The sequence below is a fragment of the Apodemus sylvaticus genome, chromosome 13 (assembly GCF_947179515.1).
Source record: "Apodemus sylvaticus chromosome 13, mApoSyl1.1, whole genome shotgun sequence".
In the NCBI taxonomy this organism is placed as follows: Eukaryota; Metazoa; Chordata; class Mammalia; order Rodentia; family Muridae; genus Apodemus; species Apodemus sylvaticus.
In genome coordinates this window covers 31,651,126-31,667,143 of record NC_067484.1, presented here as the reverse complement: position 1 = coordinate 31,667,143, position 16,018 = coordinate 31,651,126, and the positions used below count along the sequence as shown (strand labels likewise).

Below are 16,018 nucleotides of genomic sequence, written 5' to 3'. Positions count from 1 at the left end.
AATAGTTTTAGTTCAGTTGACCTTTTTCTTCCTTAGGATAGGATACTGAATCTTCAGTCTACACCTTTGAGCGTGCTTAGAGGACAGTGCTAAAAAGAATGTGTGTGTGTGTGTGTGTGTGTGTGTGTGTGTGTGTGTGTGTGTGTAAAAGGTCAGTTAAATGCCAGGATCCTACTTCTCTCCACTCCCTGGCCCACTAGGGTAGGATGAGCTGCTTTCCCTACCACGATGGGCAGAAATCTGTGAAACCCTGAGCCAATCAAATCTTTCCTTCTTCAGTCTGTTGCTGTCGTGGATTTTGTCTAAGATGTAACTGAGAAAGGAGACATTCTCTATAACGGGTGCCCTGAATTTTGTGGCGAGGTGACCAACATGCTCAACAGAAACAGCCTAAGGAGAAAAAGGCTTACCAGGGCTCCTGTTTTCAGATGCTCTCTGTCCAGCATAGAGAGCAAGGCATGTTGGAGTTCACAGTGGTGAGAATGAGGAGGACTGTGAGGAAGAAGAAACGGGATGCACCCAGTTAGTATCAGGCCTGACCTTCAAAAGCCACCCAGGCCTCAGCTCCTCTTAATTGCTACGCAGACTTGAACATAGTTCCATTGGAACAAGCATTCAAAACACAAGCAAGGGTCTCAAATGAAGGACCTTCCCCTAGCATTTACTCTGGAGAGGAAAGGGTTTATGCTCCTCTGCAGGTATAGAAGGCATTAGACCTGACCTCTTGGACACATTGTTTACTCATAAGCGTCCCTAGCAGCCTGTAATCCAGAGCTCTACAAATTCAAGGTATGGCCAGCCCCCCCCCCCCACACACACACACAAGCACCATGTTTGAGAGGAAGTCAGCCTAAGTGTGCTCAGAGCCAAATGCTGGCCCATAGACAGCCTGGGAATGGGCTACAGTGGCTGGGAACCTTGGAGAGGTGGAGTCCCACTATCCCACTATAGATTTCTCTCTCTCTCTCTCTCTCTCTCTCTCTCTCTCTCTCTCTCTCTCTCTCTCTCTCTCTCTCTCTGCATTTGTGTATGCATGTGTGCCTGTGTGTGCACCTGTGCGCATGTTTGTGTGCATGTGTGTGTGTGTGCATGTGTTTATGTGTTTGTGTGTATCTACCACCCCACCCCTCCTTCTTCCTTTCAGTTCTCCCTTGGATCACTCCCTCAGGATAGTATTACTGTATTTCTTTGGCTACTAAAAACAATCTTTAAAAAAAAAATCAGCATTTTTCTCCCTAGAGCCAGACACATGCACAAAAATACATTTCAAGTCCAAGAAAACTGCCATGCAATGTGTTGTGTGTGATCACTCAAGAAAGGCACAAATGTGGTATCCTGCCAGGAACTCAGACCAGAGACTTGTATCAACATCATGTTCACAGGGAACAATCGAGCCCCAAACAGTGAGGCAGTTCCCAGCCCTTGGGTGAGAAAGAGGCTTCACCTATTATAGACACAACCAGAGCATCGTCCTGGCAGCCAAACCGTAGGCAACCACATCCTACAAGCTTCTATTTATTGTCACATTGGTATGGTGCGTGTCCCCCTTAACATTGATGGAATTGCGCGGGGAGGGTGACCAGTCTTCAGAAGGGAGAACAGAAGGGGCAGAGGAAAGTGAAGAGTTCTACAGAAGCCTTGCATGTGTGAAGTAGCTAAGGAACACTGAGTTAATTGCTGGAGAGGGGAATTCGCAGGAGAGTGGTTCCCCCCACCCCCTTTCTGTTTCTTGGAAGCAGTTGAGTCCGCCAGAGGGGCCAGTGTTTAATCCAAGTAGCTACAGCTCTGTACTCAGAGCAGAGCGCATCCTCCTGCCTTAGCCTGCATCTGGCATAGCAAGCGAGGCTGCTGCTGCTGCTGCTGGGGATTGCCAGGGGCAAAGCGGGGGTTCATGATATCTGGTTGGAGAAAACGTCTAAGATGCTAGAAATTAGTCCGGTGGGACTTGGAGAGAAAGGGAGATGGGTCAGTGTACACTCAGGCTTTCATCACTCTGTAGATGGATGGTTTCCCGGCCAGGCATCTGGGAGCACGGCTCGCTGTAGGGAGACGTCAGTGCGCACAGGTCCGGGGTGGAAGAGCCCCCGGCCCCTCCCGCGCAGGCTTCCTTTATATAAAGTCCGGGGCCGCGTGGAGTCTGCAGCAGTGGCGCTCGAAGCGGCAGAGGCAGAGCTCCTTAGAACCGTCCTTCTGTCGCTGCTCCGTCGGGACAAGGCACTCTCAGCCCAGGAAGCTTTGAGGGCTTCCCTCCAGGACCATGCGCGGCTCCGAGCTCTCGCTCTTGGTGTTGGCTCTGGTCCTTTGCCAGGCGCCCCTGGGGCCAGCTGCCCCGGTGTCGACAGGCGCAGGTGGAGGCGCCGTCCTGGCCAAGATGTATCCTCGCGGCAGCCACTGGGCTGTGGGTAAGTGTCCCGATTGTGAGATTCCTGGGCTCTTCTCCGCGGAGGGTCCAACTAGAGAGAGGGAGCCCCGTCTCTCCTCCTCTCAGCATTTTGCTTGGGAGTTTGGCTTGGCTCCTTTCTTTCTACTGAAACACTCATCCAGATCTCCCCCAAACTCCATCCCACCTTCTCTTGTTTTGGGAAACCTGATAGATCCCTTGCTGATGGCAGACTGATCTCTAGATCCCTTTCCTCTCGCTTAGCACCTGTGAGCATCCCTCTTCAGCGGGGATCTGGGGCATCCCAAACCCCTCTGGTGGCGGCTCATCTTCCCTCTGCACTTGCCTGCCCACTGCCTCCTATCGTTCATCTAGCAGCTCCCCTATCTGGCTTGGGTCTGCTCCCAAACAACTTGGGGGAACTAGGTCCCCTGGGACATCTCAGATCTTAGTCTAGCCTAACGAACGGGACGGGACCCTTGTGGGCTGGAATCCAGACTGTAGTAGTGCACGGAGCAGAACCACAGGGTGTGGGGACCTGGGTATAGCGCTCTCCCCTTGCGTTCAAATACTCAGCAATGCTCTCTCCCATGGCCCCACCTCCGCTGACCCTCACTCCTGGCCTCCGCAGAAGTCAGGGATCATGCCTGTACTCTAAGTTTACCTGGCTCCTGCTGCCAAACCCAGGCTTTTGTTTATCTCTGAGATCCACATCACCCTCAACCCTCTCTTCTTTCTGACTCCTGCCAACAAGTCCTGTTTTCTGGGCAGAGGCTTCTGGGCTTCTTGGTTCCAGCCTGGGTGGAGAGGTCTGTTGCGCGGTGGGTAGAAGTGAGGAATGGGGCTGAAGCTTGGCTTTGAGTAAGGCAGGCTTAGAGCTTTCTTGAAACTGGGAGGCCAGTAGCAGTCAACAGCTTGGCACTCATCTGTCCTCCCCACAGGCCTGGAGCTCTGAGTGTCGAAGCTACCAGCGTCACCTCCAGGCAAGCACCACTACCAAGAAATGTGGAGTCCAAGGTCTCCTGATCATTTTCCACTGCAGTCAATTGTGACTATTTCATATTTCCCAGGAAACTAGTGCTTTCCCTAAAGAGCTTGAAGGTGTGTGTGTGTGTGTGTGTGTGTGTGTGTGTCTCTTTAGTCAGATATTTAGAAGCAGGGAATGGTGTGTTAGAAAGGACATTGTTCCACTAAGTCTTAGATTCTAGTGGAAGGAATGAGGCTGGAAACTCTGCCTCTGGACTTCCGTGTTGTGTTTTACCAGAGAGGCCAAGAGCACTGGCTTGCCATCCTATAGTTTTGGGAGGTCTAGCTAAAAGTCCCAGGGATGAAAGAACTTGTGGCCTCTGAGGGACACCAGGATTCTAGGAGACAGGACAGAGACTAGAAGGCAAGCTGGCACAGGAGAAGCAGAGAAAAGGTGCTGAAACACCCAGAGTTAGAGTTGGTAATTTTTATAAAGGAATTCTCAGAGCCTAGCTTAAAAGGCTACTGTCTGAGTCAGCCAGCAGTCAGTGGGCAGGGAGGAAGACCTGATACTCCGAACTCCATCATTTCTCTCTCCTCTCTGTCCTCACACAAGAAGAGCTCGTGACCTGTCAGTCAACCCTTGAAGACTAAAATCACAACAGAGGTGGGTAGGAACATAGTGTCACACCTGTGGTCCAAGGCAAGCTGAAGACGACACACCATAGTTAGGGGACAAACGTGTCCTGGGATATTAGGGTTCTTCCCTACTCTCCACAGTAGTACTACAAACATCACGTCAAAATTTAGTTTCCGAAGTACTCTTCTTAGTTTAATACTGTTAACTCTGTGTGTGTGTGTGTGTGTGTGTGGCTGTTGTCCCAGCCCCCACTGCCTAAGGTGCCCAGCCTGCCCTCCAACTTGCTAAGCAGGTCAGGTCACTCAGACCTTGTACTTGTGTTTGAAAAAAAAGAAAAAATCCAACAACAACAAGTGTATTTTGGGTAGGTGCTATTGAAAGAAGTATATCACCCAGGGTGGATGATGTGAGATTTAATTGTATTTAAATTTAATTTACTTATTTAGATTTAATTTAATTCAAAATATCCTAAAACAATCCCCATTCTCTCTAGGTCCCAAAGGCACATAGCCCACGGCTGGTTTTGTTCTGTTTTGTTTAAATTTTGGTGATGCCAGGAGTGAGCCCATATTGGCAAATGCTCTATGGGTCACATCATCCAATACTTGCCTTTTTGGAGACAGGGTCTGATGATGTAGCCCAGGCTAGCTTTGAATTTGTAATCCTCCTGACACAGTATTTATGGTCCCGGGACCACAAGCATTTGCCACCCCTCTTGGTTTAGTGACACCCTAGGACTAAACCTCTGCTGTTGTCCAGAAGAAGACTGTGGGTACAGCTCTCCCAGAGAGCCACTTTCTCCAGCTCAGGGAAGCAATGGAAAATGACTCCATAGCCTGAAAACTGCCCCTACCTCTCCCGTGGGGCTCCGTGTTCACGGGAATGTTTTGTGTGTGTCATGAAAATAGATGTTAACACAGAAACTAGCAACTGTTCTCTGTGCTTCCCCAGAAGGCTCTAGTCGGGCTCTCATCTCTGTTTGATGTAGAGCAGGCCTTGGAAAGCTGAACTGGGTGACCCCTCAGGATGCTAAGCAGATTGGCATTCACTGCAGAGCTACATCAAAGACTGAAATTGACAGCGTGTGCCTATAAAGACTTTCTTCCACCTCCCATTTCCATGTGTGTGTGTGTGTTGCATTGGGGTGTGTGTGCATGTTTGCATGTGCGTATAGGGGAGTGGGGTGCCTAGAATCATCCTTGATGATTCCTTCCCTTTATCCACTGAGGCAGGGTCTCTCAATTAGAGCCAGAGCTCGTAGGTGTGGCTAGTCTAGCCAGCCAGCTTGCTTACATCTGAAGCTGAAGTTATTGGCAGACCACCAGGCCCACTCATCATTTACATGGGCTCTAAAGATTTGGACTCTGGTCCTCACACTTGCATTGTCAAGTGGTTTAACCACTGGGCTATCTCCTCTGCCCTGTAAATACTATTTCTTGGAAGTACACAATACTATATATTGTCATAGGTATTTTCTCAAATTAAGATAGTTTTCTAGTTTCTACTCTGAAGCAATTAATTCATGCTTCAAACCTGCCCTTTAGTGGAATGTCACACAATTTGAAAACACAAAATCTTTTTATTTTTCATTAAGAGCAAAGTTTATTATTTTTTAAATGCTTGTCCTTTCTCCATATTGAGATGTCCATTATTTTAATAGTATGTGTGACAGATGATGATAGGAGATGAAGTGGAAGTGGGTATCTTGCCCATGTTGCCATGGAGATGATCATTTGGTTGACTGTATTGAACTCAAACATGAAAGAGGACCCAGGGAGTGTGTTGCCCTGGGATGTTATAGATGGCGCACTTCCTGTAATAACGGGTGTGTGTGCCGAGAAGAGGGCAGTTGAACAGCACGCTGCCGGCAGGCAAGGACTGGCCTTCAGTCTAGCATCACCAGGATCTATGTGACATCCATAATAAGATGCACAGTGGATCTATCTTGCCATTAGAGCAGAGTGCACAAATGTGGTCCAGCATGGCAAGATGAAGATCGTCATTAAACACATCTCCATCACCCCACTGCTTTATTGGCAATGAATCCTTGCCTATTTTCAACACACTAACTAGATGACAGGGAATCAGAGATTCCAAGAGTGACTGAGGTAATTACTGTGAGCATCAGGGTTCCAATGCGGCCTTCTAGCCATCTCGATTCAATTTCCTCCATGTAACTAAAGCTGATGACACATCAGCTTTCCTGGGAAGCTGTGCAATATAATCGCTGTGAGGGCCAAAGGCATGGCAAAATAGTGGACAGCTGGATACTAGGTTGGCCCAGTAGGTGACAGAAACAATGTAAGACTCTAATCCTTCATTTGGGTCAGTGTCCCAAACAAGGTCTTCAAGCAGTGTGAAGTCCCTTCTAAGTGGGCCTTGAGTGGCATGCTCACTCAAAATCTCACTGGAAGACTGTCTCATATTAACAATTAATTTTTCAAGCTACATGATATCGTGGTACAATACATGTGATCCTTGCTCTCTCAAAATCTCATTTGAAGACTGCCTAATATTAACAGAATTAAATCTTTTCAAGTTGCATGCTATCTGGTACCCTGATATAAGGTCCTTTGCTCCTCTTTAGAATATTAGCTATTTGTAAATCATGTTTTTATTTCCAGATCCCAGGGTGGTGCTCTGCTGTTTTTGGGAATTTACAAGATACTCCAAACAGTATAACATATTAGAAACTGGACTCATGCCTTGTTATAATTGTAGAACCTTTGCTTATGTCTAGGAGGTTACAAGTCTCATTTAGGCATTGTACTCTGGTGTCAATCAAATAGAAGATTTCACACTCAAGCATTCTGCAAACTGCCAATTGCAGCTCACAAGCCGGCCATAAAGAGGGTGGGCAGTGCCGCTGCCCAGGGTCTCTTTCCATTTCAAGCTATAGACAATCATTCAAGTTTTATTCCCACAGTGTTTCCTTGACTGTGTCCAATGCCAGTCAGGGCTGGAACCAGGAGACTTTTGTTTTTCTGTACACTTTAACTCAAAAATGCCAAAACTTAGTAGTAGAAAATTCTGTGTCAGCAAAACTGGGAGCAGAGAAATAACGTGTGTCCATTTAAAGGATGAAAGTGTTCAGAACTGGGACCTGGCTGGGTGTGGTGCACTCCCCTTTAATCGCAGACTCCAGTAGGCATAGGGAGGCAGATGTCAGTGAGTTTGAGTCTATCTGGGATTACGTGGTAAGACCCAGTCTCAAAAATAAAGAAACTAAAAATATATAGACTTGGGGTCTGCACTTGCCACCAAGCTGGATGAACTAAGTTAAAATCTTGGAACCCACATGGTAGAAGAAAACCAACTCCTACAGATTACCCTCTGACCTGCACTGACATGCATGACGCCACACACATGCACACACATGCACACACATGCACACACACATTTACACATACATGCATACACATATGTACATACATGCATACACACATACATGCACCCACACATACACACACTCATACACACATGAACACACATACATGCACACACATGCACATATGCACACACAGTTAAAAAAAAGAAAGAATGCAGAACTGGGGTTGGCCACCCACTTCTAGATATATGAATATTCCTGATTTTAGAACTTCGGCCTCCTTCACAGGATTTAATAATTAATTTATAAGGCAGGCAAATGTGCTTAGAACTACTGAGAGATTCTCAGAGATCCAAAAGAAACCTCCAAATTGATGTGGTTGTTGAATATTAGTCAGAACTTGTTTTTCAACTGGTTTTCCATTACACTTTTAACCTACCATCACTTCTAAGAGAGGTTTTCTAGATTCAATTTCAGCTGAAATTCAGAGAAAGTTTAAGTGAAAGATTCCTTTGGTACAGTTGTATTTCAGATAAGAGAAAGGCAACATTTAAAAAAAATCATACAAAGAAACACATCAAGACTTTTATTTTCAGCAGAAACTTGAAATTGGTGGTGGGAGATGCTGGGATTCTGCCTTTCAGTTGGACACACAAAATTGATAGGACTTTACACTCAGAAGCTTTCTTAGATGCGATTTGCCCTGCCCTGTTCCTTTCAAAGTTGATAGCACTGAAGCCTGCAGTGCTACAACCCTTGTTTGAGATCGCCCCCGCTAGTTAGTAGAGGTTCATAACAAACTCCAGGGCCCCTGAGTCACATGCAGTTCTGAATTTGATTCTGTTTACTACACCTTTTGAACAGGTAGTAAAGTCTGTGTGTTGTGTATAGACCGACTCTTCATAGTAAAATGACGCCGTGTATTCTGCTTTTACTGGGAAGCCGGATCCACTGTGCAGGTCTCCATTTCAGCTGCTCTTTCTTCCGTTCCCTTCTGTTGGATTTGTAGCATCCTGGGTTTGTTCTGTGTTCACAGGACATTTAATGGGGAAAAAGAGCACAGATGAATCCCCGTCCCTGCATGTGGCTGACAGAGATGGCCTGAAGGAGCAGCTGAGGGGACACATCCGCTGGGAAGAAGCTGCAAAGAATCTGCTGGGCCTCCTAGAAGCCGTGGGGAACAGAAGCCTCCAGCCACCTCAGCGGCAGCCTCTGGGCAGTCTCCAGCCTACTTGGGATCCTGAGGATGGCAGCTACTTTAATGATGTTCAAAATGCTCAGGTGAAACAAACAAGCTTCAGATGCGGGTGTTGGGGGGGGGGGTTAGAGTTCAGGGGGCAGGGGTGTTAGTCAGGGGAGCATAAAGTGCTTATTACATGTCTTGGTTACCTTTCCCATTGCTGTACAAAATACCTGACCAAAAGTGGTTTAAGAAAAGGTGGCTTTACTGTGGCTCACAGTCTGAAGACACAGTTCATCTCACTGAGGAACGTGAGGTGGTGCCCATGTGTCACAGAGAGATAAATGTTGGTGCTCTGCTCACTGACTCTTTCCTTTTCAGTCCATGCAGGGCCTCAGCTGGAGGGGTGGTGCCCCCCACATTCAGGGTGGGTCATCCCCACCCCCAGAGGAATGCCCCTTAAGCGATCCTAGTTCCAGTCAAGTTGACAATATAGATTAATGTGAAGACTTTTGGTTGTTACACTAGGCCAACACCTGTGTATGCTAAGCAAACTGTTATTCCAGGCTATTTTTTCTTTGGATATAATAGTTTTTCTCTTAGTATTAAAACCTAAGTTCCAAGGTTCAGTTTAGGAATTTTATTAGTAGTCATACCCATTTGAAGCAGCAATTATGGTCTTCATGAGAATTTTTGTAGCCCTTGCTGGCCTCTAACCGGAGATTGTCCCGCCTAAGCCTCTCCAGCGCTTAGGATTACAGGTGTGTGCCATCATGCCTGACTTCTTACTGAGATATTTTGATAGTGAGCCCACAGACAGGATTTGAATAAATTCTTGTGGGCTTACAGATGTGTTAATTTTTGGTATGCACCAGAAGAAGAAAGATGCCTTCTTTTTTCCCCAGAGGAGGGTGCTCTTTTTCATATACAAAGTTGCGTTTTTTTAAAATTTATTCCAAGATTGAATAACTTGAGTTGAATTCCAATATTCAAAAATTAGTGAGTATATCTGAAAACAACTGACTTATTGGTATATAAGAATACCAAAGTGGTAATGGTCAGATACAAAGATAGCAAATAAGTGAGACTGGATTTTACAGGAGGCAAGGCAGCTGAACATGAGGTGATAGGTGATCATCACTAATTTCTAACACATGTCTAGTAAAAGGAAAGAATAGTAATAATGGCAGGGTGGAGACATCTGTCCTTCTTACTTCCTGGGCACCCTGAGGTGAACTGCTTTTGCTCTGCCATGCCCTTTCGTGATGGACAGAAGCCTTTGAAACCATGGGGCAAAGTCAATACTATCTTCCTTAATAGTGGAAATAATAATGTGGAGCTGGAGAGATGGCCCAGTGATTAAGATACACAGTGTTCGTGCAAAGGACCCAGGTTCGGTTCTCAGCACCCACATCGGGCAGCTTATACCAACCTGTAACTCAGCTCGGGGATGCACTCTGAGATCTCCACTCATGTGCTCAAACCTGTAATCCAACTAGCAGGATAAGTAAGCTACCTCATGTGACCCCTTCTGTCGGGAGGGAGCCTCTGTTACTCTAGATACTGTTTATTTGATGCTGGAAACAACCCCGGGGGCTGTGAACATGCTAAGAGGATGCTCTGCTACTCAGGAGAGCCCCAGCCCCTGCGTTTTGAGGGTGAAGAAACTGAATCACACCACTTTCCATTGACGGCATCAGAGCAATAGCCTGAGTTCCATCTGTCTGGGAGTCTGTGGCCCTTCAGGTCCTCTTCCCAGAATGGTACCCACTTATCTTATCCCATGGAATCCGGGATGGAGAAGGTGGCCTTGCTTTGAAGGCACCCTGGAAATGGATGGTGCTGCTTGTCATTCACAGAGCTCAGAGACACCCCGCCCCCTGCTTCACTCTCCCTTGGTGGTTAGCTCTTCAGTGGCCCTTACAGATGGTTGAGACTAGCCTTTTAGGAGGGATGCTTTCTGTTTGACTTTCCCTGTACCCATGGGGATTTCTGATATCAAACACAAAGTAAGAGCTCTTTTGTAGCATAAAATTCCTAGAGAATAGCTTTTATTCAGAAGAAAAATCTAGATCAAATCAGCCAATGAGGAAATCAGCACCAATGGTACTCAAAGCTCCGGGTGACTCTCTCATTGTAATCGGGTGGCAGGCGTTCCACGCTCAGCTTCCTTCTTTGACAGAGGACTATTTGCTCTGAGGGTGCTGTGAACTCTGACTTCTCAGCCCCAAAGGGCCATGTTTTTTTTTTCTTGGCCGAATGCTTTTCTGGAGTGGATATTCAAAGATGAACTTCTACAAGCATCAAAATGTATTTGCTCTTGTAGCTCCTTCATAAAAGGACACATACAACTGTCTTATTCATCTCCAGTGCTCAATTTTCTTTAAAAATGAACGAAAGATATATTTATATTTTAGGTGTCTTGCCTGCCTATATACTTGTGCACTATTGGTGGTGTTCCTGATGCTCTTGTAGGTCAGAGGAGGGTGTTGGGTCCCAAATGGTTGTGAGCCTCCTACTGGAAGAGAAGCCAGTGCCCTGTTCTGCTGGGCCATCTCTCAGGCTCCTGCAGTGCTTTCTTTTTCTAAGCTAACAGCAGTATCCAGCTGCAGCTGCTTTATCCCCTGAACTTGGCTCTGCCAACCATTGAACTCCTTAAAAACTCAAGTCCTTGTTCAAGGGCCTCAAATGTTCCATACTCAAGCTCTGAGGGATTATGAAAGGGTAGCGTCACAGAGGTCTCCGTGTGGCAAAATATTAAGGTATATATTGAGGGGGCACTCATGGAAAGTGGCTGCTTTAAAATGGACAATACTTCTAACACTACACAAGGTGTGTGTGTGTGTGTGTGTGTGTATTCATTCTAGCCAGGCCTTGCTTGCTTTCTGTTCTCTTTTATGTGCTGTTTTTCTTTCTCCAAGTTTAAAAGCCCCTTATCCCATTTCATCCCACCTCAAGTTGAATAATTAGCTATTGCACACATTGGTCTTATTCTCTTGGATACATTTTTCCAGAAATATGAAAAACGAATGTAAAAGTGAGCTTAGTCTTCATGGAGGGCAGCACAGTTTACTGTTTATCTTGTTTTGGACATTTCACCCCAGTGCAAAATATGCCATTGTGAAAACCTAAACCGTCTTATAACGATCTTATTCGAGGAGAAAGAGTGCAGAGAGAACCGGCCCATTAGAAATCCATATATCTCCATGTGTCAGAGAGGAGTTTAATAATCTTGCTGAGAACCACTAGAATTAGCTGCAGGAGCTTTCAGAGGCTGAAGGACTCTGCTTAAAATGAAAAACCCTCCACACATGCTCTCCTTGCTCAGAGCAGCCATAAAACACCAAGTCCCCTTGCCGGCTCGCCCAGAGCTGTAGTTAGAAGCCGAGCATTTCCTATGTTTTGATGGCAAAGATATTTGCTTAATTCAGAGTAGTGTGTGGGAATGCGTACTGGCTGTAACTACTGGATCACAGAAGACGGGCTCCAGAGCTTTGCCAGCAAGAATGGCCAGGCTCGTTGAAGTTGATGTTCATCTTTCTTTTACCCAGTCCCCTTTCTCCAATCTTTTGATGGAATTCTGAAAATAAAGGAGCTTCTCTCCCATGGTTTCTATAGATGGATTAGCGTTCAGGTCAGGTCCAGGGCCTAACCCATACTCTTGGACATGGTCATGGAATGTTCTGAGAGTCAATGAATAGGGGTTATTGTAATATCGGTCCCGGTCATAGCTCTGCCACTGCTGTCTTTTCCTTTTATTTGTGGTTGTGAACAAAGGGGTTGGGGATGAACTTCCAGAGGCTGTCTGGAAGGCAATGGGTGTGTAGGTTTGCCCCTCCCCCTTTTCCTCTCTTCTCTCCTCTCCTCTCCTCTCCTCTCCTCTCCTGTCCTCTCTCCTCTCCTCTCCTTTCTCCTCTCCTCTTTTCTCTTCTCCCTTTCTTCCTTCTTTCCTTCTCTTTCTTTCTTTCTTTCTTTCTTTCTTTCTTTCTTTCTTTCTTTCTTTCTTTCTTTCTTTCTTTCTTTCTTTCTTTCTTCTTTCTTTCTTTCTTTCTTTCTTTCTTCCCTTTGAGTCTTGCTCTGCAGTTGGGGCAGTGCAGATCTGCACTGGTGACCTTCCATCATCCTCTCACGGAGCTGAGATTACAGACATGCACCACCAGGCCCAGCAGTTGTCATCATTTTAAAGAGACCCTTCTTATTGTCTGCTTAAATCACTTAAGTAGAATCTATGTTTGAACATTTTCTGTGATGGTTAGCTTTGTCAAATTGATACAACTTAGAATTACCCACAAAGGAGTCTCAATGAGGGATTGTCTGCATTGGGTTGGCCTCTGGGCCTGTCTATGAGTGATTATATTGATTAGGCTATTAGATGTGACAAGGCCCAGCCCACTGTGGGTGGCACCATCTCTTAGGAGGGGGTTCCTGGACAGCATGAAATCAGGCTGAACACAAGCAAACACTTGTGTCTCTCTGCTCTGACTGTGGTGTGATGTGACCAGCTGAGTCCCTACCTTGACTTCTTTCCCACGATGAACTGTAACCTGGGATTGTGAGCTAAAATAAACCTTTTCTCTCCCCAAGTTGATTTTCCCCCCCAGTATACTAGTTTGATTTTTGTAACTTTGAGAAATATCATGACCAAAAGCAATTTGGAAAAGGGAAGGGAAGGGCTTATTTGACTTATATAGGGCAATCATTGGGGAAACCAAGGCAGGAAGCTGATGGAGGCTAGTCCTCAACTGAGAGTTCCTCTCCCCACGTGGGTCAACAATCAAGATCAGTCATAACACTCAGGTTAGTTTATCATAGCAACAGAAAAGAAACCAGAGCAGTTCCCAAGAGAGTTTCATATAGAAAGCAACACAAATCAAGAATAACTGATAACCCTCCAGTGACCCCAATAACTTCCGTGCAGGAAGACTGAGACCACCACAGCATCTCTGTGTGCTGGACCCCTCCTCGGTTTACTCAGCTTTTTTCTCTCCTTTTCCTTTCTGCTTGGCTTTCTCTTCCTTAGGTTGAGCTAAAACTCATTCTTTTGAGGTAGTGGGATGGAATGAGGTTCCTCCTCATCCTCAGCTGATTTCTTTTATGGCCATGGGGTCACTTGGGAGGAGAGATGGAGAAATCTAAGGTCTTGCGGTTGCAGTCTTGGTTCTGAGGGAGGAAGGCAAAGCTAATTGGCTTGTGTGGGAATCCTTCCGCAGCCCAGGGCTCATTAGCATCGGCTGCACACAGCTGAGCTGCAGGGTAGGTACCATTTGCCTAAGAATAGCACTACTTCCCTTATTAGAAACAAGTGACCAGTCCGGAAGCAGGGGAACTAAATTGCCAGAGAAACTTGGAGAGAGTAATAAACTCTTGTCCGGGTTAAAAATAATAAGATCTAGTTTCTTACCTCTTTGGGTAAAAGTTGCTGAGAGAGAATAAAGTTTTTTAAAATCCTGTAACTATTTCCCCCCCTTCACTCTCAGTGAAATTTTGAGCAGAAGCCACAGGAAGCAAATGACAATAAATTTAGAATTTGGGTGGAGACCCAGGTGAACTCAAGTCACCCATCCTGCTCTCATTTCCTGGTTCAGTTGCACTGTGTGATTCATAAATGAGCTTTTGACTGTTGTAGCACAACGGGGTGGGGGGTGGGGGGTGGGGGTGGGGGTGGGCGGGTAGCATTGTGTAGTTCCCCTGTCTCCTTCCTCAGCTCTATTTGAAATAATAAAGCCTCCAACTTTCAAAAACAGTTAAAACACGTCGAAGAAGACAAGTTTGGCAGACATAGCATGAGGACCCCCAGTTCAGAGATGGTGGGAGAAGTTACTTTATTTCTCAGGAGCACAAGTGCTTCTCTAACACCTTGTTTAGAATCTTCTAGAATTCTTGGGAAGGCAGAACACAGGGCTCCTCACCAGAGTTTCCAAGTCAGAAGATTTGGGAGTCGACCAGGGAATTTGCCTTTCTGCCGCGGGATGCCACTGGACTGCTGGGAATGGGTTTCCTGTCACCATGAGATTTCCCCCAACACTTGTATGTGTGTGTAACTATTTCTAATATATTTCTTTAAGTCTGTAGACTCTCTGCTCCAGGTTCTCAAGGGGAAGGAAGGAACTGCCAGCTGAAGGGATGATGACAAGGACGGCATCCAAGGAGCAAAACAAAACCCCTCAGAGACTGCCTTCTGCAAACATCGACTCCACTGGACCGCCAGCAAAATTTCTTTTGTGCGATATACTTAACTGCTCTCGTTATTATCTTTCAACCGCAACTAAACTCACGATTTTCGAGCAGCGCCTTCTGGTTCACCTGTTTCTGTGAAGCACTACCTAGAAAGAGCTTCGCAACGAACGCTTTTTCTAGCTAGGCTTTTCGCTGATTGGATTCAGAGCTCCAATCTGCTACCATTCACAATAAAAAGCTTCTGTAATCACGCTGTCCCAAGGGCAACCTGTCCTCCTTATTTCAACTCCAGATGAAAAGATAGTATGTCAGAAAATGCCTTGACAATAGACTTTGGGGGTCACTGATAAGGCAGGAGGAATCACCGGCTGGCACCTTTGAGGGGTACTTAGTAAACACTTGTCACAGGGAGTGATGTCATCAGAAGGACTGGGCTGGAGATGGAGGCTGGATTCCTTTACCTTCATTGTCTCCTCAGGATGGTCCCATGAACTAAAACAATACCCTGCTTTAACAGATGAGGAGACAAAGGATCACTGAGGTCAGGTGAATTTCCCAAGGTCCTATAGTAGATGCAACTGGAATCCAACTAAACATATGTTTTCTGGGTCACTCCATCTTAAACCTCCTTTCAGCATATGTAGCAAGCAATACTGTTTGTTTTGTAGTTTTTGTTGTTTGTTTTTGAAAGTAGGAATAGTTCACCAGGCCAGATCCACTCAGCTTCCCCTTAAAACAGAAAAAAAAAAAAAAAAAAAAGAATTCAGGAGATTTCCTGTTTTCCAAGAATGCGGCCTGGCTGTCCATGCACCCGCCCCAGCCCCATTTTTATCATGACATTTGCACATGAACAGATTTTGAAACTTGTTGCCATATGGTTCAGACTTTCTTCGTTTGGGGAAAAAAAAATCGCATCTGAAATCTTAAAAAAAAAATCTCTCGCTCCCGTTTCATCAGAGAAACATTAAAAAGGTGACGTGTTCTAGTGTCTTTTAAAACCTTGTTGATTCAAAAACTTATCCAAACCGAGAGCTGTAAGAAACATCTTTAGTGTGTCCTGCCTGCTACTGTGCACCGACAGTTTCTTGCCTGTTTCTCAAGAATTCAATCACAGGGCTAGAGGAGATGGCTCCATGGGTAAGGATGCTTGTGGCACCAGCACAAAGACCCGAGTTTTGTCCACAGTACCACATAAGAAGCCAGGCGTGGTGGTTCGCATTCCTGTAACCTCATCACTGTGGGAAGAGGGGCCGGGAGGATTGCTGGGGTTTGCTGACTGCCATCCTAGCTCCAGGTTCAGTGAGACCCTATCTCAAGGGAAGAAGAAGGCAGAGCACCGCAGAGCAG

The 16,018-nt window shown here is 46.0% G+C and overlaps 1 protein-coding gene across 1 annotated transcript; it reads left to right on the top strand.

Annotated features, from left to right (window-relative positions):
* Nucleotides 1-2,143: 2,143 nt before the first annotated feature.
* On the top strand, nt 2,144-14,932 carry Grp (gastrin releasing peptide). The gene is made up of 3 exons (XM_052155559.1): nt 2,144-2,402; nt 8,351-8,595; nt 14,560-14,932. The coding sequence occupies exons 1-3, from the start codon at nt 2,258-2,260 to the stop codon at nt 14,611-14,613; spliced, it is 444 nt and encodes a 147-aa protein (XP_052011519.1). The 5' UTR covers nt 2,144-2,257; the 3' UTR covers nt 14,614-14,932.
* Nucleotides 14,933-16,018: the final 1,086 nt, after the last annotated feature.